Source organism: Mustela nivalis (assembly GCF_964662115.1).
Source record: "Mustela nivalis genome assembly, chromosome: 18".
NCBI classification, from domain to species: domain Eukaryota; kingdom Metazoa; phylum Chordata; class Mammalia; order Carnivora; family Mustelidae; genus Mustela; species Mustela nivalis.
The window spans coordinates 41,137,199-41,161,797 of NC_139037.1; the positions used below are offsets into that span (position 1 = coordinate 41,137,199).

Consider the following 24,599-nt stretch of genomic DNA (forward strand, 5'->3'; position numbering starts at 1 on the left):
GTGGACCACATGTGGTCTCCGTCATATCTTCTTCTTTTTTAAAAATAACCCTTTAAAAATGTAAAACCCAAGGGCGCCTGGGTGGCTCAGTGGGTTAAGGCCTCTGCTTTCGGTTCAGGTCATGATCCCAGGGTCCTGGGATCGAGCCCTGCATCCCATCCTACTCTCTGCTCAATGGGGAGCCTGCTTCCTCCTCTCTCGGTGATGTCTGTCTGTCAAATAAATAAATTTTTAAAATCTTTTTAAAAAGTAAAAACCAGTCTTATCTTGTGGACCTGTCTCTTGAGCTGGATTTGGCCCATGGGCTGTTGTTTGCTATATCTGCTGGTAGAAATATATAATAGCCTCCTTGGGTCATTCTGTTTTGAATCTATCCCAAGTATATTTTAAAATTTCTGATTATTTCTATTATCACACTTTATATTTAGAGAAATTACCATTTTGAAGTGCTTTTAAAATGGCTTGTGTAAAGTGTTTTTGGAGTTAACACATGTAAAGCATGCATAAAGCAATTTTTTTTTAATGCACTTCTCAAAAGAAATTCAAAGGGTGAAACATGAAACTGCTGACTTTCTCTCCCATCTTGTCCTGTTTCCCAAAACTGCTGATTTACTTTCCCATCCCTTTGTTTCCCAGAAGTGGCAGCCTTTAGCTGGCCGGCGTGTGCCATCCCAGACTACCGTCTGGATACACACGTGCGCATGCACAAGTGGACAACTTTTGTTTCTGTTTGCTTTACAGAAAGGACCGATTGTTCAGCCACCAGTGTGCCTGCCTGCTGCTTTGCAGAGATGTAGCAAGATAGCAGTTAGGGACTCTGCCCTCTCAGAAAGGGTTATAGGCTATTAGACCCAGCCTGTTAACAGCTCTCATCCTTTCGTGACATCGGTGCTTTCAGTTTTATTTAAAATTTCAAGCAAGAAGGCCAAATGCTTTTATTTTAACCTGAACATCGTTGAGCTCTTTTTCAGGCCATGCCTCCAGGTGCCTGTGGAGACAGAGCTAGACATTCATGGCCCTTTGCACTCTAGCCCTAACCGGCCAGTATACTCGTTCCCCAGGTCAGGACCACTAGAACAGGATGAACCATCCCTGAGGACTGGGGGTTTAGGAAGCCGCTGGGCTGAAGTTGCCCCTCTCTTGGCCCTTCTGCTTTTCTTGAGACCAGCATGAACCACTTGAGCTGAGAAGGAGAAATATTTCTAATTGATGTGGTTTGGAACTTTGACTTGGCTTTTGCCACTGAAATGTGATTAGGATAGCTAGAATACTACCATGTTTTTGTACATAATAGGCTAAGCAGGCTTTGGAGGCTAGACTGGAAACTAAGTGCTGTTGATGGGTTTTAGAATCTATGGGTGTATTCTGAGTTTCAAACAGCTGACTTATAAGTAAATTCTAAAATGTGATTGCCAAGTGTAGGCCTGCTTGCCTTTTCCACAAAGCAGTGTTTGTTGTTTCTGGAATTTATGTGCTGCCATGGGCCAATAAGGGTCTCACTCTTAGAATATTCACCAGTTCAGATAGAATGGCTGGCCATTTGGGTTTTTCCCTGTTAGTTTTTTTAGGGTTTTAACAGAAGGGCCCTGAGAGACTCTAATGTTCATCCCTGGGGCCTAACAATGCTGAACTTGACTGGCTAGGTACGGACCTCTGCTGAGGAGCTTAGTCCAGGGCGGCAGTGAGTGAGGAAAGCCCTGAACTCAGTGTTCAAATACGTGAACCCCCCCCCCCTTTTTTAAAGATTTTATGTATTTATTAGAGAGAGAAAGAGAAAGAGCAGAGCAGAGGGGAGGGGCAGAGGGAGAGGAAGAAGCAGACTCCCTGATGAGCAGGGAGACTGACATGGGGCTCAACCCCCAACCAGAGGTAGATGTTTAACCAACTGAGCCACCCAAGTGCCCCTCAAATGCTTGAACCATTTTAAACCTAAAAGAAAGCACTGATCCTACTGGCCCACCTCTGGTGGGGGAGGGGCCAAAGATGCTTTTCATGTTCCTTACTTACAGTCAGGTTTGGGATGTGCTTATCGATCCCAGTGCATATCTCTAGGAATTCCGGTTGCTCACTCCATGCTCTGGAAAAGGCAGGTGTACATGGGTCCTGTCTTGTCTGTACTTGTCAGTGACTTTGCCCCTTACCCTGCTGCTTCACCCTCACAATCTCACTGTTAAAATTAAACTTTCAGAGAGATGAGCTGTGACCATGGTGTTTCACTAGGTAATAGGCACCTGTGACACTGTTACAGGACATAGAGTCAGAAGATCTGGGTTTAGAAAATGACTCTATACTTCTTACCATCTGTCTGGCCTTGAGCAAATCTCCCAACACCTCTAAGCCTCACTTTTCCCATCTTTAAAATGGAATTATCGGGGCTTCCAGTTGGAAGAGCATAAGACTCTTGATCTTGGGATTGTGGGTTCGAGCCCCATGATGGGGGTAGATATTACTTTAAAAAAAAATTTAAGAAATGAAATAAAATCAGGCACCTAGGTGGCTCAGTCGGCTAAGTGTCTGCCATGGGCTTAGGTCATGATCCCAGGGTTCTGGGATCCAGCCTGACATATAGAGCTCCCTGCTTAGCAGAGAAGCTACTCCTCCTCCTTCTTCTGCCACTCCTGCTTGTGTGCGCGCTCTCTCGCTCTCTCTCTCAAATAAATAAGTAAAAACTTTAAAAAATATATTAAATTAAATGCAAATAAAAATTAAATAAAATGGAATTGCCACCCACTGTCCAAGTTCTTGTAATAATCTGATGTGGTTAGTGTGTCTGAAAGGCTTTACCCAGTTAGTTGCCATCAACATTCTTATTGTTTCCAACATGGCTTGAAAGTGCTGTGAGCCCTTCTTTGAAGTACAGAGCACAATTATGTATAAACCCAACATCAGAGAGAGATGTTGGGCAAGTTATTTATTTATTTTTTAGGTGAGAGCGTGCTAGTGCAGGGTGGTGAGGGTCAGGCAGAAAGAGGCGAGAATCTCAAGCAGACTCCATGCTGAGCCCAGAGCCGGAGGCAGGGTTCAGTCTCGTGACCCTGAGTTCATGACCTCAGCTGAAATCAAGAGTCAGATGTCTAACCTCCTGAGCCATCCAGGCACCCCAGCAAGTTATTCTTGTAACTGAAACCCTTTTAGGTGGAAAAAGTTACCACTCCCAGAACATTTGCTCTGCTCATTTCTTTCCTGGTTCTTGAAGTAGGCGCCTCCCTTGTAAGGCAGCAGCAGTATTTCCTGCCTAATGTAGGAACTGCCAGGGCCTTTTCATCGTAAAAACCAAGGGGACCTCTTTTACCAGTAGTCATGGCTGTTTGCCTTGTGCCTGGAATGGGACATTGGAGTAGGGAGTGGGGTATCCAGCAAATACACTTGGAGTAACCAAGAACCTTTGGGTAAGCCAGGTGATAGTTTAGGTAGGATTTGTCCTACTCTGGATTTATAGAAAATATATGGGGGCATCTGGATGGTGCAGTCAATGAAGCGTCTTGAGTCTTGGTTTCTGCTTGGCTCATGATCTTGGGGTCCTGGGATCAAGCCCCACATCGGGCTTCACTCTCAGATGGAATCTGCTGGAGATTCTCCCTCTCCCTCTGCCCCTCCCACCTATCCACTCGCTCAATCTCTCCCCCTCCCTCTAATAAATAAGTAAATCTTCACAAAAAATACATAGTTTATTTGAACTGGGATTTTGTCAAAATAGGAAATGTGGTCACAATTAATTGCTTCATGGGAATTCCTTTGTATAAGTCTCAAACTGTCAGTCCAGCCAGAATGTGAATTCAGGAAAAATATGGTTTCCCAGGGGCACCTGTGGGCTCAGTGACTCAGTGGGTTAAGCCTCTGCCTTCGGCTCAGGTCATGATCTCAGGGTCCTGGGATCGAGCCCTGCATTGGGGCTCTCTGCTCAGCAGGGAGCCTGCTTCCTCCTCTTTCTCTGCCTGCCTCTCTGCCTACTTGTGATCTCTGTCTGTAAAATAAATAAATAAAATCTTAAAAAAAAACAAAATCTTAAAAAAAAACAAAGCTTTGAATACCCCACCCACACATTTTTTTAGAAGTAGACTACATGGGACCTGCTGTCTTTTCTCTGAGTCTAGGAGCACTTCCACTGGTCGTTGTTAGGTGGTTCTTAATTCCAGTGTTCCTGTAAAATGCCAGGCTGGCTAAATTGAATGGCTGATTTCTCTTTGATCTTTATCTGCCTCAGTATCATTTGTCAGAGAAATCTGTTATCCTTTTCAGTTAAACCTTGTGTTTGTATTAAAGCAGTATAGACAGCCCTGTAACGTGGTTTTCTATTCATTAGAAAGTCACAAATGCCCACCTCTTTTCACAAGCATCTGTCACTTGTCTTAAATGAAATTCTTTTTCATTAGAAATGTAAGTAAAAGAATCAGACTGGCTCGTGATCCTTGCCTTCATTCCACGGACAGTCACTGCACACTTTATTTGTACCAGGTACTGTCCCAGGTACAAAGGATACTGTAGTGAGCAAGATGGAAATTCCTCCTTCTGGTAGATGAAAGAGGACTGTAGTCTTAGATAACAGGATTAGAAAAGGCATCACTCAGGGCAGCTGGGTGGCTCTGTCATTGGGCAGCTGCCTTTGGCTCAGGTCGTGATCCCAGAGTCCTGGGTTCGAGCCCCGCATCGGGCTCCCTGCTCCTTGGGGAGCCTGCTTCACCTTCTCCCACTACCCCTGCTTGGGTTCCCTCTCTTGCTGTCTCTCTCTGTCAAATATATAAATAAAATCTTTAAAAAAAAAAAAAAAAGAATAAAAGGCCTTCATAGGCAAAAAGGAAAAGAAAGTTTCAAGCACGGTGGATTGGTTTGGTGAAGACCACCTTCCTATGGGAGAGGGAAGGCATCTCTCCAGCGGATTACCTGACTAGGTCATTCCAGTTGACAGGTTACAGGTTTCATTCCTGGGGGAGGCTGAAATTGCAGTTCCGTTAAGTGTTAAGTCTTGGTTTGTGGGGCTTGGATATGGGGCTTAGCAGAAGAGACTCCTCTGGAACTCCTTATTTCTGTTTTTTTTTTTTTTTTTAAGATTTTATTTATTTATTTATTTGTCAGAGAGAGAGAGAGGAGCGAGAGTGAGCACAGGCAGACAGAGTGGCAGGTAGAGGCAGAGGGAGAAGCAGGCTCCCTGCCAAGCAAGGACGCTGGGATCATGACCTGGGCTGAAGGCAGCTGCTTAACCAACTGAGCCACCTAGGAGCCCCCTTACTTCTGTTTTTGAATAAAGACCTGAAGGACGTCAAGGAGTAAACCCTGTTGATAACCGGGAGCAGGAGCACAGGTGGAGGAAAGAGCTATTTCGGAGTTTCTGAGGCCGGATGAATTGAGTATTTAGAGCGTGGAGAGGATCTGTTGTGGCTGAAGCTGCAAAAGGGAAAGTACTGGGAGTGGGCTCAGCCTTTGTGGAGGGCAGACAGCAGGACAGGATCCCTGTGTAGTGAGTGGTGCTGTCACTTCTCCCCCTGGCCTCCTTCACCCCCTGACTGCTCCAGGCTTTGGTCTCACGCTGGGGCCTCAGGGTTAAAAGGGTGTGGCCCTCTGGGCAATTGCTTTGCCATCCAGAAGCCCAGGGCATCTACAGGGATCCCAGGAGTTGTAGTTCTTTAAGGGGACTATATTTTATATGTTCTGGCAAATTCAGTGGCTTTTCAAGTATCATCACCTTGTAAATGGGCAGGCAGAGTTTAAATCAAATCTTCATGTCGTTGAACCTTGGCTTCCAGTTTGATGGACTGACAGATGTCTTTTGTACCTTGTGATTACCCGAGAATCTGTTTGAAATAACTGATTTGTGACCACTGACTGACTTTTAAGAACCTTAATTCATAAGAACCAAATAATTTATTTTGGGTAGATATATGCCAGAAATACTGTAAGGCAACAGTAATGGAAAATATTAGAGACGGATTCAAAATATGATTTTCATTAACCTGAATGGAATTAAATTAGCATGTTCCTGTTTGGGTTTTTGTTTTTTTTTTTCTTTTTTTTTTTTTGCCTAAAGGTAAAATTCAGTATTACTTCTTTCTTTCCTTTCTTGTTTTGACTTGCAGATCTTCCATAATAGATTGTGGAGTAAATATTTCCTAACTATGTGCCAAATGAAAATCCAAGTTGCTATTAATCATAAACTGAAGTTCACTTCATAAAAAGCTTATATAGTTGTAGTTTTCAGGCTGGTGCTAATTTCTAGCCACTCTTTTTGGCTTATACTTTTATTGAGGTGGCTCTTCTATTATCTAAATTGTCTTCAGATTTTAGCCTTTAGAAGAACCTATAATTTAAGCACTTGGAATTTGCGTGATTTTGTAAACTTCATTGTAGAACAACAAGATTTACTGCCTGCCCAGCCCATTCTGTGTGGGTGGAAGCCACTGCGGCCAGAGGGCATCTGCCACTCTGGAGGCACTGGATTCTTTGATTTTGACTGGCCAAGACACTCTGTGCAACCAACTCATTATTCTGAACATTGCTAATTAAAAGAAAAATAAGGAATTAAGTGAATTTCCTGCTTCTCTTGTACAACTGTTTTTCAGGGTAACCAAATAGCCCTAATGGATGGCAGAAGTTTCTTCTGTTTAAAAGAAACTCAGTATTCTTCTATGTAGAAGGGATGATAAAATTAGGAAAATCACCATTTTGCACACCAAAATGAATTGACTGACTCAGGCAAGTGGTAAACCATGGAGGATAAAACCAGTTGATAAAAGGTCATTGAGGAAACAAGATGGGATATGGAGAGAGACAAACCATAAGAGACTCTTAATCTCATGAAACAAACTGAGGGTTGGGGGGAGGGTTGCTGGGGTTGTGGGGAGGGATAGAGTGGCTGGGTTATGGACATTGGAGGGGGTATGTGCTAGGGTGAGTGCTGTGAAATGTGTAAGCCTGATGATTCACAGACCTGCACCCCTCGGGCAAGTAATACATTATATGTTAATTAAAAAAATTAACATTAGGAATCAGGGGAAAAAAATGTCATTGGGGAAGTTCATAAGGGAAAGATCAGACGTTTTCCACCCAAATCCATTGGTCCACCTCAGCATCACTCAAAGTTAGGCCACCAGTTAGTTGATCATGAATCCTAAGAACCACACAGTACCCCATAGTATATTCTTCTATTTTTCCCCTCTCCCCAGGGAGGGGACCTGAAATAATCTCATTGATCCTCTAGAACAAATTCCCAGTCTAAGTGAAGTAAGTGTAGTGGAGCAAATCATAAAATACCACAAGGAAGCCGTTAGACAAATCAGAATGTAGAAGATTCTATAGGCAGTGGACCTGATTTGTTTAATAAAGTCAAGTAGCATGAGAAAAAAAAACAAAAGAGAGAGAGAGAGGGAATGCGGTACAAGGCATCTAAAAACAGAGTTAAAAGATAGGACAACCAGGGGTGCCTGGCTGGCTCAGTCAGAAGAGCATGCGACTCGATCTGAAGGTCATAAGTTTGAGCCCCATGTTGGGTGTAGAGATTACTTAAAAAAATAAATATTTAAAAAAAAAAAAAAAAAAAAAATATATATATATATATATATAAAGAGATATGACAACCAAATAAGAACTTTTGGGGATTGAACTTCAAATAAACAAAAGTACATTTAAAAAAATACATTTAAAAAAATAATTTGGGGGGGGGGCTGCCTGGGTGGCTTGGGGGGTTAAAGCCTCTATCTTCGGCTCAGGTCATGATCCCAGGGTCCTGGGATGGAGCCCTGCATCGGGCTATCTTCCCAGCAGGGAGCTTGCTTTCCTATCTCTCTCTCTGCCTGCCTCTCTGCCTACTTGTGATCTCTGTCTGTCAAATAAATAAATAAAATCTTTTAAAAAAGATAATTTGGGAAGTTTGAACATGTACTTGGTCTTGATTGATTGGGATTTGCTTCAAAACATTCCAGGGGTGCCTGGGTGGTTCACTGGGTTAAAGCCTCTGCCTTCGGCTCAGGTCATGATCCCAGGGTCCTGGGATCGAACCCCAAATCGGGCTCTCTGCTCAACAGGGAGCCTGCTTCCCCCTCTCTCTCTGCCTGCCTCTCTGCCTACTTGTGATCTCTGTCAAATAAATAAATAAAATCTGAAAAAAAAAAAATTCCAGCAATAAAAGTGGTGTTGGGGAGAAGGGTAAAAAAAGACATGGCAAATGTTAGTGGTTATTGAAGCTTTTTGATTGGTATATGAGAGTTTGTTATACTCCTTTTGTGTTTGGATATTTTCCAAGTTTAAAAAAAAGGAGCAAGAAACTTTTTTAGGAGGAGTGTATCAGGAATACCCCGTAAATGATTCTGTCCCGTGGAGGATTTATGCATATAAAGTGGTCTTGTAACAGAACTCGGAGTGTTTAGGAAGACTCTTCTGTTTTCTGTCTCCTCACAGAATAGTCCACTTCTGGCACTTCTGATCACCAAATGTGTGATGTGGGGTAAGGGTGGTTCTCATGCCAGGCAGTTCTGGGTCTGTTTTGACACTGTTTCCCTAAAGCTAGGATCAGACCCCACAGTTGAAGGGCTCGGTCCCAAAGGAGTGTCCTCCTCCCCTTTAGACACCAATTTCAAGGCCAGGGTGTTTATTACCCATGCTTCATACTGGCTGGCTGTAAAGCAGAGTATCTCGTGACCCCCACCATGGGTTCCCTTAATTTGCTAGAGCAGCTCACAGAACTCAGAAAAACACTTTACTTACTGAATTATAAAACGATATAACTCAGGAACAGCCAGGTAAAAGAGATGCGTAGGGCAAGGTATATGGGAAGGGGCAGCAGCTTCTGTGCCTTCCAGATACACGGCTGTCCTCGCACCTCCACGTGCTCACCCACTCAGAAGCCCTCTGACCCTCCTTTGGGCTTTCTCAAGGCTTCATTCCATGGCTGGGATTGATTTGATTGTTGGCCATTGGTGAATGATTGGACCTCTAACCCCTCACGTTCCCAAAGTGGTGGGCCTGAAAGTTCTAAATCTCTAATCGGTGGTTGGGTCCCCTGACAACTAGCGGCCCTTCTTAGGGGCTTTTCTCAAAAGTCACCTCATTGACATAAACTCAGGTCTGGTTTAGAGAGGCTTGTTATGAATAACAAAACACATTTTATTGCTCTTTTTTTTTTTTTTTTTAAGATTTTATTTATTCGACAGAGAGAGACACAGTGAGAAGGAGCACAAGCAGGGGGAGTGGGAGAGGGAGAAGCAGGCTTCCTGCCCAGCAGGGAGCCTGATGCTGGGGCTCAGTGCCAGGGCTCAATGCCAGGGCTCGATGCGGGGCTCGATCCCAGGACCCTGGAATCAGGGCCGGAGCCAAAGGCAGATGCTTAACCAGTGAACCACCCAGGCGCCCCACACTTTATCTCTCTTATTACACGGAAAATTCCAAGGGTTTTAGGAGCTCTGTGCCAGGAACCTTGGAAGAAGACCGAAATAGGTATTTCTTGCTGTAAATCACAATATCACAGGAAGTATTATTGAGGAAGTTGTAGTGATGAAAAGAAAAGCAGGTATATTTCAGAAAAATGAAGAAAATAAAAGAGAATCTAGGAAGAAAATGAGAAAAGAAAACCCACCCTATCCCCCGGGCAGGACCCCAGCAAGCAGGTAGGAGTGCTCCTAATTTTGGTAACTGAAATGACAACGTTGCTTTCCTTTAGGAGGAGAAGACTTAAAATTTCATATTTGCTAAGAAGATTTGAGTGGCCATAGGGAAATACTAGGTTTGGTAGGTTAATTAGAAGGAGACAGAAACAAAAGAGTTCATGGAGTGTAATTTTACACAGAACTAGGTTTCCTGAATTATTCTTTACTCTAAATGTTTATGGTTACTGGTCAGCTTGTGAGATCTCACAGGATTAAATAATAGCCCGTTTTGGCAGCCTCCCTTGTCTTTACAAATAAAGATTCTGAATGTGTGTTAAATGACATTTGCCTGCAATCCTGGGACCAGCCTAGATAGGGCTTGTGTCTTCTGTCCCTCCACTGCCTCAGGCCCGTGCGCTCACTTGTGTCCATGCCTCTGTGAGACTGCATTTCCTGGCCCTCCAGCTAATGCTGACATACCCAGAGCCAGAAAAGTAGAAAGAGCCTGATGTGAAGGAACCCCCGTGAGTTCCTGCTCACTGCAGGACCCCTCCTGAGGCCTCACAAGCCCCTAGAAAAGGCCTCAGTCCCTTGGTTGGCTTTCCTCTTCACCTCGCTGCTGCCACCCCGCTTCCTGGAGAAAATACCCAAGAGCTGGATGCAAGCTGGCAGAATGAGTGAGGGCAGTCCAAAGTGCTCCAGGCTGGGGGCGCCGGGTAGCTCATAGTCTTAATGTGTTGATGCAGATAGCAGCAAATAGATACACACACAGAAACATACAGGGAAATTACATCTTTTTATTCCCTTAAGCATATCTCTAAACAGAATACCTATCCGTTACATACTGGCTCTTAGTTTGAAAGAATAAGGGTACAGGTATAACAAGTGTTATACCTGATTGTTCATTCATGAGTGTTTTGCTTACAGGAAAGCCTTGCGTGGTTTGTAGACTTCCTTTCTCCATAGTAGTTGTGATCTCCCCTATGCCTGTTGGTGTTGTCACCCTTAAGGTCATCTCAGGGTTTGCAGCTGGTGTCTGGGCTGGTGGCAGAAGAGCTGTCCAGGGAAAGAAAGCAGGAAGAGTTTGGGGGGAAAAAATCAGATGTCATTGGCTCAAAGATACTGGCACTTTTGATGCCCTCAGCCCTGTAGTCACCATGCTGTTCCTGGCTTGGCTTGGCTTTTTTTTTTTTTTTTTTTTTTTTAATTAAAGATTTATTTATTTATTTATTTATTTGAGAGATAGAAAGTGCATGTGAGCAGGGTTAAGAGGGAGAGAGAGCAAAACCTCAACCAGACTGCACTGAGCACAGAGCCCAACACAAGTCTTGATCCCAGGACCCCAAGATCATAATGACCTGAGCTGAAATCAAGAGTCGGACGCTCAACAGACTGAGCCACCCAGATGCCCCTTGACTTGGCACTTTTATGTGGAGGGTAGCAACTGCTTCTTCAGCAGATACATAGGAGCAATTGTCTACTGTACACCAGGCACTGAGAATACAACAGAGAGCAAAAGGGAGATCCTGCCTTCATCCAGCTTAGCCTCTAGGTGGGAAAATAGGCACAAAAAAACCCCAAAACAACAACAACAAAATACATGCAAAGGTAATGTCAGGTAGTGGGGTGTTGCTGTGAAGCAAAATGAAGGATAAGGGAAGAGAGAGAGGAAAGGATGGGACTCTTGAGCAAAGTCTATGAGAGCAACAGCTGTGTGAATTCCAGGAGGAAGAATGCTCCAGATAGAGTAGTAGTCAGGGTGGGTCAGGTGGGTCAGGGTGGGCTGTCCCTCAGAGGACACTTGGCAGTGTCTGGAAGTATTTTCAGTTGTCACAAAAATGATATCTCCCAGTTTTTTCCATGCTAGGGATAGGGTAAGAGGAGTCTTCCTCATTGAGAAGAACTTGACTGTTACCCCAGAGGGCTCAGAATGGTTTGAAGGAGCAGGTTTGAACTTGCATACTAGGAAGTTAGAATTTTACTGACTCACTATATATTTGGAGGACAAATTTTTGCCATCTGTGAAGACCTCAGTTTCCCTCTCTGCTTCTTTTTGTTGTTGTTTTTAAGATTTTATTTATTTATTTGACAGACAGAGATCACAAGTAGGCAGAGAGGCAGACAGAGAGACAGAGGGAAGCAGGCTCCCCGCTGAGCAGAGAGCCCGATGTGGGGCTCCATCCCAGGACCCCGAGATCATGACCCAAGCCAAAGGCAGAGGCTCAACCCACTGAGCCACCCAGGCCCCCCTCCCTCTCTGCTTCTGACTAATATCCCAACCTTCCTATCCCACACACATAAACCCATGGTGGGATGGTGTTCCTTGCAGGAAGTATAGAACAGTAGGTAACCAGACTCAGGCCCCAGCTCATGAAAGACATAAGTTTGCAGAAGTACAGAGCTCTTCGATTTGTCTGATTTTCAATTCAGATTTATTTGAAGAAGGCAGAATCTTGGTATTTCTCTCCTTATAGCCCGTCAGGTTATATTTCAGTCCTGCAACGGAACAGAAGTGTGGCTGCTCAAAAGCTCCCCTCTGCTGCCCCATTCATGCTCTCCTGCAGCTCTTCGTCTCTCAGAAGTCACCCTAGGAGGAATGGATTGCCTTCTTTTTGCTTTAACAAGAAAAACAGTAACAATTCGAAAATGTATTCCAAACAGTATGATCCGAGAGGCTGTGGTTACTGCACCTCCCGCCAGTGCTGCTGGCATCTCTACAAGACCAGGGATGCTGCTGACAATGCACAGCCTCGAGCAGGAACCCCCCTCTCCCCTACCACAACAGTGACATCTCTGGCTCCAAATGTCGATAATGTTGATCCGGAGAAACCCTAAGGTGGTGGGAACTGGCTTGTGCCAAGATGTGAGGCAGGAGCTGTGCTCAGAATTTCTGAGGAACAGGAAGAAAGCAGGGTGGCCAGAGCTGAGAGGAGGATAGGAGATGTGTTCAGAGAACAGTCAGGGCCCAGATCTTGCAGGGTATTGTAGGACAGAACGAAGACTGTGGATTTTCCTCTGATCGCAGTGAAAAGCCACTGGACGATTTTGAGCAGGGGAGTGCAATAACCTGATTTCTGTTTTATAATAATCCGTTTCCTGTGTGGAAAGTGGACTCTAGGGGAGAGAGGAGATGCTGTTGGTTGGTTGCCTCCCAAAATCCAGTCTCCCCTTCTTCCTTAGCAACAGAACTCCAGGTTTGTTTCTGTTTTGTTTTGTTTTGTTTTCAGACTTACTGTGCCCGGAAAAGGGAGTATACTCCCAGCCTTCCTTACATCCGGGGTCACTTGAGTAAGTTCTGGTCTGTGAAGATGTAACTAGAGGTTTGGGATGAGTCTTCTGCCCCAGTTTGCTGCTCTCTAGGATGCAGGCAGATGGCTGAAGGTCATTTAGCCCTTTGGACCTATGAGGTGGTGAAGAATGTCGGCCTGGCGAGAGGATGCAGAGCAGAAAGATGGGAACTGGGCTCCTTGTGGTACCCGGGAGTCCCCATCCCGGCTCTGGACGGCCAAACCCTAGGTTTATTTTTTACCTTAGAAAAAAGAAAGAAGTAAACACCAATCTTGCTTAAGCCACTGCATTTGTTGTTGCTGTGTATAGACAGACCTAATCCTAATTGAGTGGGACAGGAAGATCAGTTAAGAGGCTATTATAGTAATTAATCAGGGCAAGAGATGATTGTAGCTTGGAACAGAATGCTGGCAGAGGAGGTGACTGGAAGCGGTTGGACTTGTTTTTCAGTGAACGGCTCAGAGGCATTAGGTGTATTTACACTGGACTGCACCCCTCAGCGCCATCCATCTCCAGAACGTCCTCATCTTCCCAAACTGAAACCCTGCTCCTTTAAGCAGTACCCTCCATTCCACCCTCCTCCCAATCCCGGGAAACCTCCTTTTCTCTACCTTCTGTCTCTGTCAGTTCTCCTGTTCTCGGTACCTCGTATCGGTGGGATGTACAGTATTTGTCTTTCTGTGCTGGCTGCTCTCATTTACCTTTATGTCTTTAAGGCTCACCCATGCTGTAGTAAGTGTCAGCGCTTCCCTCCTTTTTAAGGCTGATTGATATTCTAGCTGTTTCATTTGAACATAGCACTGTGGGACACTGTGAGTGCATGAGAGAGAGAAAGAGGGGTCGACGATGACTCTGGGGTTTACCACATGAGCAGCTGGATCTCTGGTTATGCTCTTTACTGAAATGGGGCAAGAGTAGGTTGGAATAATAGGTCTGCAGTGCCTGTTAGATCTCCCAGGGGCAGTGTCAAGTAGATAGTTGGATATACAGATTTGGAGTTCAAGGCTGAGGTCCAGACAGGAGATAGGAACTTGAGAACAGTTGAGTCAATAGATGGTATTTGAAGCTGTAAAACCAGACCAGGTCATCAAGGGAGTGAATATAACTAGGGAACCAAAGGGAGAATGGAAGGACGAGTGAGCCCTGGGGCACTCCAGATTAAGAAGGAAGAGATGACCTGGGAGCAACTGGAGAGTGAGGTAGAGACAGAGCAAGTGCAGTGTCTTGGAAGCCCAGAGAAGCAGGTGTTTCAGGAAGGGGGAAGGGGCCCCGTCTCAGATGCTGCTGGGAGGAGGTGGAAGACCCGCTTCCCTGCCTCAGCCCAAGACTTGCCACAGTCCTCACGAGTAGGAATACCACGTGCATGACAGAACCTATCAGTCACACAGGCATGGTGAAGCCCAGCTCAGTGAAGCACAGGGGAGGCCTGGCCTGCCACATCACCTGGGATGCAGAGGCCTTCTGCTCAGTGTTGTACTGTGAAGATGATATTGATGGGGGGCGCCTGGGTGGCTCAGTGGGTTAAAGCCTCTGCCTTCGGCTCAGGTCATGATCCCAGAGTCCTGGGATTGAGCCCCGCATCAGACTCTCTGCTCGGCAGGGAGCCTGCTTCCACCTCTCTCTCTGCCTGCCTCTGCCTACTTGTGATCTCTCTCTCTCTCTCTGTCAAATAAATAAATAAAATATTAAAAATATACATATATATATTTTAAAAAAAGATGATATTGATGGAGTGGATTTCCGCTTGTAAGTTCCCCATTTGTCTTTTTAATCATTTCTTCCATTGAGATAGGGTGGTTGTTGTTGTGGTTTTTTTTTTAATATTTATTTATTTGAGAGAGAGAGAGAGAGACAGCATGAGCAAGGGGGGCAGAGGGAGGAGGAGAGAAAATCTCAAGCAGACTCCACACTGAGCGCAGAGCTGTCCCGGGACCCCAAAATCCTGACCTGAGCTGAAACCAAGAGTCAGATCCTTAATCGACTGAGCCCCCCAGGTGCCCCCAGTTGAGATAGTTTACTATTTTCTTCTTAAGTCAGTGCCTTAACCACTCAGATGTCCCAGTGATAATATTTTCTTCATGATTGAAGTGACAACTTTTTTTCTTAAAGATTTTATTTATTTATTTGATGGGGGAGGGAGTGTGTGTACAAGCATGGAGAGCGGCAGGCAGAGGGAGAAACAGGCTTCCTGCTGAGTAGGGAGCCCGATGTGGGACTCAATCCCAGGACCCTGGGACCTGACCTGAGCTAAAGTCAGATGCTTAACCACCCAGGCACCCTGAAATATTAACTTTTAAAGAAAAATACACTCCTATCAACAAAAAGAATTTTCTGAATTCTGATAGGCTCCCAGGCCATAAGCTTGTCTGGGTAACTTAAATATATTTTATCTCTGCCTGTAGAAACCCATAATATTACTCTGCTTTACTTATGGAGGAAACTTGCATTTTCAATGGGAAAAATTACTGGAAGAGCAGTCCTTTTGTTTACCATAATTAATGTGGACTTAGTTACCTTCAGTAGCCTTTCATGTTTTCATGTCCTGAGTGACATTTTATAATTATCCTTATTAGTTATGTTAAGATTTATAGCAATGTACGGTGCCTGGATATAGCAGTGTACAGTTGGTTAAGCAACTGCCTTCGGCTCAGGTCATGATCCTGGAGTCCCAGGACTGAGTCCTGCATCAGACTCCCTGCTTAGCAGGGAGTCTGCTTCTCCCTCTGACCCTCCCCCTTCTCATGCTTTCTCTTTCTCTCTCTCTCTCTCTCAAATAAATAAATAAAATCTTAAAAAAAAATTTATAGCTATGTAGCTAAAATACAAAACTTCCTATGTGTGTTGGCATCGTATTAAATTGTTGATATATTTTCTTTTGGAAAGCAGGCTATAAAAGAGAGTATATAAATATAATCTCGTTTTTGCAAAAAAAAATCCATCTATAGGTACAAATGTAGGCTGTAGAGGAAACATGTAATCAGTGGTTATATCTATTTAGTGATATTTAGTAGATTTTTATTTAACTGATCTTTTCCCCCCTAATTTGTTTGCAGTGATTATGTATTACTGTTGTAAAAGATTTTGTGCACCAGAGTGCTCAGCCCATGAAGTAGGAGTTCTGAAACTGTCTCTGTTGATATTTTCACCAGCAGGCAAGGGCAGCATGTCCAGAAGCAGAATATATATAATATTGTGTGAATAATTAGCATTTGGTGTTGGTTCGGCCACTCTTGGGCACACATTAGCTTTTCTTCCCTTTCTTTGTTTTCTCCTATACGTAGCATGGCAGCTTGCTCTAGGTTAGTATTGACTGCAAAGAGATCTTTGTTGTTTTGTTAATTGCCTGTTTTAAAATTTTTAAATATTTAAACACTCAACTGTAATTGGTTTTAGGTCAGACTATACATAGTTTCAGTGTTTGTTTTTTACATTTTTATACTGTAATCTAATCTTTGCAGAGCACTTTCCATAGCCTGGCCATGGTCCGCTGCATTCTCTATTTCTCTGGAGACACATTTAGTTCTCTATATCACATTCTGCTCTATTGGTTAGATCATTATGTAATAACTCTGGAATTATCATATGAACAAAGGAGCAAGGTTGAGGATACTTGGAACCAACTGTTGTGTTTAAGGTAAAAGTAAATATTGCAGAGAAAGAAATGATTGAATGACTTTGGAATTTCTAATAAAAACGGCCAATCCAGATCGACTCCATTTCATTTACTCTAGACTTTTAAACTGATCAGAAATAAATGTTAGAATCCCTGGAAATGTTTGACAGGGGGGTGTTTGTGACAGTTTTATTTGTTCTTCACTCCGGGGATGTGAGAGAGACAGATTGTTAAGTGAGGTTGAGTAGGAAATGAACTGGATAAGACACTGTGTGTTTTAATGTGAAAATCACAAGGCATGTTGGGAGATGGAGTAGATTTGGGTATTCCATCATCCCAACACAGGCATGTGTTCAGGGCTGAGTCAGGCCTTGCTTGGCCTCGAACAGCCATAACTAAAACCAAATTTTGAAATATGTCTAGGAAGGTAGAGTTCCATTGATCCTCAGCATCAGTGGGGGCGTAGAAAGCATGGTCTTTTGGGATTCAAAATTAGTGTTACCTTAAACTAAAATCTGTTTTAATTAGTAAAATGTAAACAACACCAAACAGAAAAGGTTTTCTGGTTCTGTCTATCAACACAACACCCTTAGCAGCAGATGTGATATGTGGACGTGGTTATGGGAACGTGAACTCCTACCCTTTCCTGCCGCCATCAGGGAGTTCCAGAAAACAAGATTTCCTTTTGGTAGATCCTTAAAGGCTGATTATATCCAGAATGCTCCATGGACATTGAGAAGCAAGAGGGTCAAGATCACTGATGGTCTCTATTCAGGAATTGGGCCTTTATGGGGAATTTAAGTCACATTGAAAGGTTTCTTTTAATGCAGAAGTCTGAAATTGGCCTAAAATTCCATCAACTTGGGATGCTTTGGATAGATTAATCTTTTTTTTTTTTTTTATGTTTTATTTATTTAAGTAATCTCTGTGCCCAACCTGGGGCTCAAATTCATGACCCTAAGATCTAGAGTCTCACGCTTCTCGGACAGAGCCAGCCAGGCACCCCTAGATTAATCTTTTAAAAATGCAAATGTCAATTAATTCCACTTGCTTTATTCATAATTCTTAAATGAGACTGTGTGCTGAAAGACTGAACAGATGTTTTTGGATTTGGAATTCCTCAGTAGGCGGGAGAAGCTGCTCTTTCTCCCAAGCCCCTTGCACCCTCTCCCTGTTTCAAATTGCTGTTTCCAGCCAGTCTTAGCAGCTGCTCTCTGCTGTGAATCATTAGCTTTTGAGATTCATGCCATCTAGGAGTGCCACAGGCTGTCCTGCTTGAAACTTTTGTCACAGTCCCTTTTCTACAGCCAGAGAAGACAGAGCCATGCCTCTCAGTCTCCATTCCCATCCCGGGTCCTGACACCATGTGGGAGAAGTCAGGGCTCCTACACAGGGCTCTTCCCCTCTTCTTAGGAGCCACCACTATTGTGGCTGCATCCTGGATCATATCCTAGGGAGACAGTGGCTTGGTGGTTAGGAACACAGCTTTTGGAGTTGAACATATCTGGCATCAGGTCTCTGCTCCACCTCTTATCACCTACATGGCATTGGAACAGGCTTCTTTCTTGAAGCTTCAGTGTTATCATCTGTAAAATGGGTACATTTCTCTTACCCACAGAGTTGCTTCCCTGCAAGTAAAGTGCTTGGTATGGGTTAAGCACTCAGTACACGGAAGCTGCTGTTAGAGCTGCAGGTGTCTGTCCACTGACGTTTTAAACTCCAGTGTCTCTGACCTCCCCACTCACCCATTTCCCCAATCCCACAGTCCAGGCAGTGGTCTCCATGCAAAGGACAAAATACCTGGCCACGGCTCTGAGGTTGCATGCTTTCAAATTCACAGCATTAGAGTCTGTATTTCCTTCCAGGTTCGTCAGGAAGCCCCAAGGACTGGCCCAGGTCTGATGGAGGCCGGTGGGATCTGTTACAGGAGGAAACCTGGACTGTGACAGGAGATGGGTAGAGGCAGGCTGGAGGTTGAGCTGTGTCCTTTCTCAAGAGAACACAGTGTTTATGCATCTCTTACTGTAAGCCTTTAGAGCAGAGCTCTATTTGATTAGCTTTTAGTGACTTGTTCACAACACAGATATTTTGTTGCAGCTGTAACTGGGACTGATGCTGCATCTATCCTGGGGAAGGGTGGGGAGAGGGGGCAGGGGAGAGATTGCTGAGCTCTGGTTCTCATCATTCCTTGTTTACAGGGAAGAAATTTAAATTAAATGACTCATCCAAGGTCAAACATGTAAAAATGGTGGAGACAACATACCAAATGTCTGCCTTTTAAACTGTTCTGCATCTTTACCCCCTTATCCCTGCAGCAACATCCTCCTTCTCCCACAAGAAACACACCCCAGCCCTTTCCTCCCATCAGGCTTTTCCCAGAATTTTCCCTTTTAGAAGGGGGAAAAGTAGTTTCCTGTTCCCTTAGTCCTTCCCTCAGAGAGCTTTTTCCTTTCCGCATCGCCCCTTTGTTTTCCTTCTCCAGCAGCCCCCGACATACAATATTGACTTAGCAGTTTGTTCCCCACCATTAGAAAGTGTGATTGAGGGATGTCTGGGTGGCTCAGTCGGTTCAGTCACTGCCTTCAGCTCGGGTCATGGTCCCAGGGTCCTGGGATCGAGTCCCGCATCGAGCTCCTTGCTTGGCGGGGAGCCTGCTTCTCTCTCTGCCTCTGCCTACCACTCTGCCTGCTTCTGCTCTCTCTCTCTCTCTCTCTCTCTGACAAGTAAATAAATAAATAAAATCTTAAAAAAAAAAAAAAAGAAAGAAAAGAAAAAAGAAAGGAAAGTGTGATTGAGCCTCCAACTCTTGATTTCAGCTCAGGTCGTGATCTCAGGGTCCGGAGATGGAGTCCTGCATGGAGTCCTGCGTCCAACTCCGCACTCAGCGGGGAGTGTACTTCACTCCCTCTCCCTTAAATAAATAAATAAATAAATAAATAAATAAATAAAAATAAATATTTTTAAAAAAGCACAAAGACAGAAAGAAAGAAACCCTCATGAGGAAAAGGACTTGCTCACTATCTCTTTTGTAGTGTCCCTTGGCCTTTTGTTGTGCTTTGTACATACCCAGTATTTGTACACTACATACGTGTTGAACAAATGAATGTCTTGATTGTATTTGTCAGAAGCTGTAAGAACGTGACCCCACAGCACATGGTACCTGGTGTTTCCACTTCCTCCTCTTCCCACCTCCCCAGAGCCTGCCAAGAGGCTGAGGAAGGAAGAGGAGGAAGAGTTTGTGTCTGAGGAGTCCACTCCACTCCTCCCGTGTTTGCGCTGCGTGGGGCTTCAGGATACCCTCATTCCGGCCTAGGTCAGTTAAGGTTGAGTGTATCATGTGCCTGGTCTCGGTGCTGCCAGCCCACAGCTGTATCCAGCCGTGTCTAGCCTGTTGGAGGCAGTGGGGCACAGGGGCCAAGAGCATAGACACTTGAACCAAGTGACCACTCTGTTACAACCAGTTTGTGTTCCTTTAAAAAGTTTCATAACCTTTCTGTGCCTCGGTCTTACTGTCTGTAAAATTGGACTGACTTCATACCGTTGTTCTGAGGATGAAATGAGGTGCTCCTTGGTATGGTACATAGATGATGTACACATGAAGTGTTCCCTGAAGGCCAGCTGCTGCTACATACAATACGAAATATATGCTGTTCAGTCTGTTTCTGTCATGTGACTCTGGGTTGCTAGGATGCTTCCTCTGTGTCCCTTACCCTGCTCCAGCCAGCGTAGATCAGTCATGGGAAGGAGCTTTGAGGCAGGTATGAGTGGAAACCCAGGAGGTTTGGGTGGGAGTTCAGCCTCTAATTGTTCTCCATAGAGGGCTGATGGTTTGGTGTGAGATTTGTGTGAGTTTATTTGTTTTAGTCTGGCCCTGGTGACTTCCACAGGGGAGAATCAGAGTGAACAAATGTTACCACTGAAACTTGCCTGACTTTCTCCAGGAAGCAGAGCTCTGACCAGTGGCGATGGAAAAGGACAGCATCTAAAATGTGTGCTGGGAGGTGAGAAGGCCCAATTCAAGTCTTACTTTTAGGTGCTTCAGGGGACAGGGCTGGGCCAAAGGGTGGGCACTAGGATCAGATTTTAGTTCCTTGTAAAGGCTGTGGAAACAGTTCCCCATCCTTTCCCACCTCCCCAAGGCAGTGCACCAAGTGCTAGCAGCAAGCTGTGCTCCTACCAACTGAATAAATTGCAAACTCAATAAAGTAATTTCTTGAGTAAGTAATCTACTGTATGAACCAATGAAATATTATAGACCCTCCATGGAAAATATGGTAAATGTTATGGAACATGATAAAAGATAGTTTTGTTATTATTGTCAAATTTAGTATGGACAACACAACTAAAATTTAAGAGAACTTGTCAGTAATCTGGAAGTTCTCTGCTCAAGTTGCTTTGCATGTGACAAGTTCTTACTCTCTCTGCTTAGCGGAAGCCTGCTTCTCCTTCTCCCTCTGCTTGTCACTCCCCTTGCTTATGCTCTCTCTGTCTCTCTCTCTCTCTTTCCCCTCTGTCAAATAAATAAATAAAATCTAAAAAAAAAAAAAAATCAGAATGGTTTTGGCCATTGCCAAGGGTGGCATTACACATTTGTATCTTAAAATATTAATTGTATATAGTATTTTTTGGCATATAAATTATTATAGTTACATATTAACAGTATGTATTAGCATAGTATTATGTATGTAGTATTTTTTTAAAAAGATTTTATTGATTTACCTGAGCGAGAGAGAGCACAAGAGCAAGGAGGAACAGAGGGTGAGGGAGAAGCAGACTCAACTGAGCAAGGATTCCCGATGCGGGGCTCCATCCCAGGACCCCAGGATCATGAGCTGAGCCAAAGGCAGATGCTTAACTGACTGAACCACCCAGACGCCCCTGTGTATAGTATCTGCTAATGGACAGCTCCATCAACCAACTAACTACTGATAGGTATTAGGAGAGTGAATTTCGACTGTTGTGACAAATAGTCATCCAGTACGTTTTGTTGACTCCTAGAAGACTGTCAACTTTGTTTCTTTGTTTCTTAAGATTGGAATTATGACATACAGTATGTTAATAACACTGTTACCAAAATAACTTGTATCTTTGGATTTCATTTCTAATAGAATTCTTATGGTCAAACTGACCTTTCAGATTTTCATTTGCATGGCTTTTATTGTGCCTTCTGAATTCTGTGTACACATAACTGGAACTGTGGGTTCTTCTCGTTCATTAGGAGCCCAAAGACAACTAGGGTTAGGGTGAGCCAGAGTCCACCTGAGGGGAGTAGAGAAGAGAAGTGTGGGTTGGGGGGAGAGCAGTGGGAACTGGGAAGGCCCATTTGAAACTTGGGCTTTGCTATTGGGTTGCAACATTTTGGCTTGTAGACATGAGGCACCCAGGTGCAGACAGACATGAGAATAAACATCGTGCAGAAGCAGGCTGACTGTCGAACTTGCTGTGATTTCACATTTCTGGGTTCTGTTACCTCCTGCTCACACTGATGGTTAACAGGGTGCTGCACTGATGGCGGTGGCGACCGACACGCTAACCAACCCCCCTGGCTCTCTTGTTTTACAGGTGTTGGGGCGATGTTTCTTGACGGTGGTGCAGGTCCATTTCCAGTTTTTGACCCAGGCCTTACAGAAGGTCCAGCCCGTGGCTCACTCCTGCTTTGCTGAGGTGGTTGTGCCAGAGAAGAAGAACGGTGGCGGCAGCGGCTTATCTGGCGTGAGCCACACGCCCGAGTTGGAGGAAGCTGTGCGCTCCTGGCGGGGCGCTGCCGAGGTAACCCTGACTTGGGGGAGATGGGTTCCCTGTGTTCAAATAGAGGAGGCTTCAGACAACCTTTGCCAGTTGGTACCTAAAAGCAGTATTTCATTTAGAGGTGTTAGTTTTGAATGCTATCATTCCCTCTTTCCTTCATTTGATGGTGAATGCCTCTCGGTGCCGGGCGTGGGCCACGCACCGGGGTGACGGCTTCCTCTCCTAGCCTCCCAGAGGAAAGGCCTACAAAAACAGGGTGAAAGAGCTGTGATGGAGGAGTGCGAGGTGCAGGAGCCCAGAGAAAAGGCCCTGTCTCTAACCAGGAGCAATGCAGCAGAGCTTCAAGGAAGAGGACCAGGGAAAAAAGGCTGGAGCCTCAGTCTGGAAAGACGGGCCAGAGCTGGCTGCAAGGGTCCGTGCTTGGCCAGGCAGCCAGGTGGGGTGTGGGCAGTGACAGCGCATTTCTTGTAGGCACTTTAATACTCTTTGGTATCCAGAGATGTCCTGCCCTGTTTCTCTGCTCTTTTCACAGCCAACTTCTTGGAAGAATTGTCCACCACACCTTCGAGTCGTTCTAAAAAAGATTATTATGAAACACTTCAAGCATTTAGGAAATGTCCCATTTACCCTCTGTCTTCCTTTTAGTGAATCTTTTAGTGAATCTTAACTCTTTACCAGTTGCTGCTTCGTGCCTTTTGTTTACTTACTTACTCACTTATTTTTAAGTAAGCTCCGTGCCCAATGTGGGGCTTGACCTCACAACCCTGAGATTAAGAGTCATGTGCTCTACCGAGTCAAACAGGTGCCCCTTTCATGCCTGTTATTTTTAACAGAAAAAAAAATATTATTTACAAATGCAGCTGAGTTCCCTTTGTACCTTTTTACTGTCTTACTCACATCCCTTCCTTTGTAGTGATAGCCTCTTTTGAATTAGGAGTTTGTGAGTCCTGTGTATATTTATGTATTTTTACTCTGAATGCATGTATCTGTGGAGGACATCAGTAATTATTTTGCACAGTACAAAACTGTATATAAATAGCATCATTAAGTTCACTGAAATCCGGCTTCCATTCCTGCACAAGAACAGGCATTCTCTTCTCAGGGTCACTGGGGCCTTCTGTGTGGCCAAATCCAGGGAACCGTCTGACTCCATCCAGCCCTCACGACAACATGGGCCCTTAGAGACCCTCTCTTCCTGTGGCATCCCTGAACCCGGCATTAACCTCCTGGGTCATTCTCTCTGTCTAGTTCACTAGCTTCCCCTCTTCAACACAACTTATGAATGTCAGTTTCTCAAGGCTCAGTTCTGGGCCCCCTTCCTCCTATAGGAGGAACCCTTTTTAAGTCCTAGCCTTGAACTTAAAAAACTGCCTGTGTGTTGGGGGCCCTCAAATACGTGTGACCAGTCCACTTCTGGTCACTGGAATACAGGAACTCCAGGCCCCTGTGTTCAGCTGTTGCTTACCTTAGGTATCCTTATGGCTCAGTCTTAGCTTTCCCCACACCTCTGGTGCTCCCCAGATTTTCCCCATGCTAGCAAGTGCTGCCATCCCACACTGGGTCCTTCATGCCAAAAAACTTGAGACTTACCTTCCTGTCTTTGTATCATATCTGCATCTAATCCATAAGCCCTGAAGGTCCCACCTGCAAAGTTTTATCCCAGATCTGTCCCTTTCTGTCACTCCTCTCATTTAGGGAATCACTACTCTTCCATGACACCTGCAGTAAATGAACTTCCTTCTCTCCTCCCTGTCTTATCATCCTTCATCACTCTCTATTTAAAAGTGGATGGTGTTGGGGCACCTGGGTGGCTCAGTTGGTTAAAGCCTCTGCCTTCGGCTCTGGTCATGATCTCAGGGTCCTGGGATCGAACCCCACATCGGGCTCTCTGCTCAGCAGGGAGCCTGCTTCCTCCTCATTCTTTGCCTGCCTCTCTGCCTACTTGTGATCTCTGTCTGTCGAATAAATAAATAAAATCTTTTTTAAAAAAAGTATTTTTAAAAAAGTGGATGGTGTTGCTATTTCCTTAGGGTAAAGTATCGACCCTTCACCTTGACCTGCCTCGTCCCACAGTCTGGTTCCTGCCTTGCTCAGTAGCCTTATCTGTGGCCACTGTCCCCTTTGCTCACTGGATTCTGGTTTCTTCACTGACATGTCTGCTCATCCATCCCACACTTCTGCTGACCGCCTCCTCCTCTGTGAACTCTGTGAAATGCTGATGTCTCAGTGTCTGGGGTTTTTCTCCATTTTAAATGTCTTACATGTTTTAGTTTGGCCCATGAGGCTATCAGCTCCAGGATGGTAGGCACCAGGCTGTGGGCTTGACTGCCTATCCAGTGACACCCAACACAGAACCTCGCGGGTTAAATAGTTGAGTG

At 44.7% G+C, this 24,599-nt stretch overlaps 1 protein-coding gene across 1 annotated transcript in view; it reads left to right on the top strand.

Annotated features, from left to right (window-relative positions):
* GARRE1 (granule associated Rac and RHOG effector 1) overlaps positions 1–24,599 on the top strand; it is a 71,191-nt gene that overhangs the window by 24,721 nt on the left and 21,871 nt on the right. Inside the window, 1 exon segment of the mRNA XM_082708619.1 lies at positions 22,036–22,242. Within this exon segment, the coding sequence (XP_082564745.1) occupies positions 22,036–22,242 (207 nt within the window).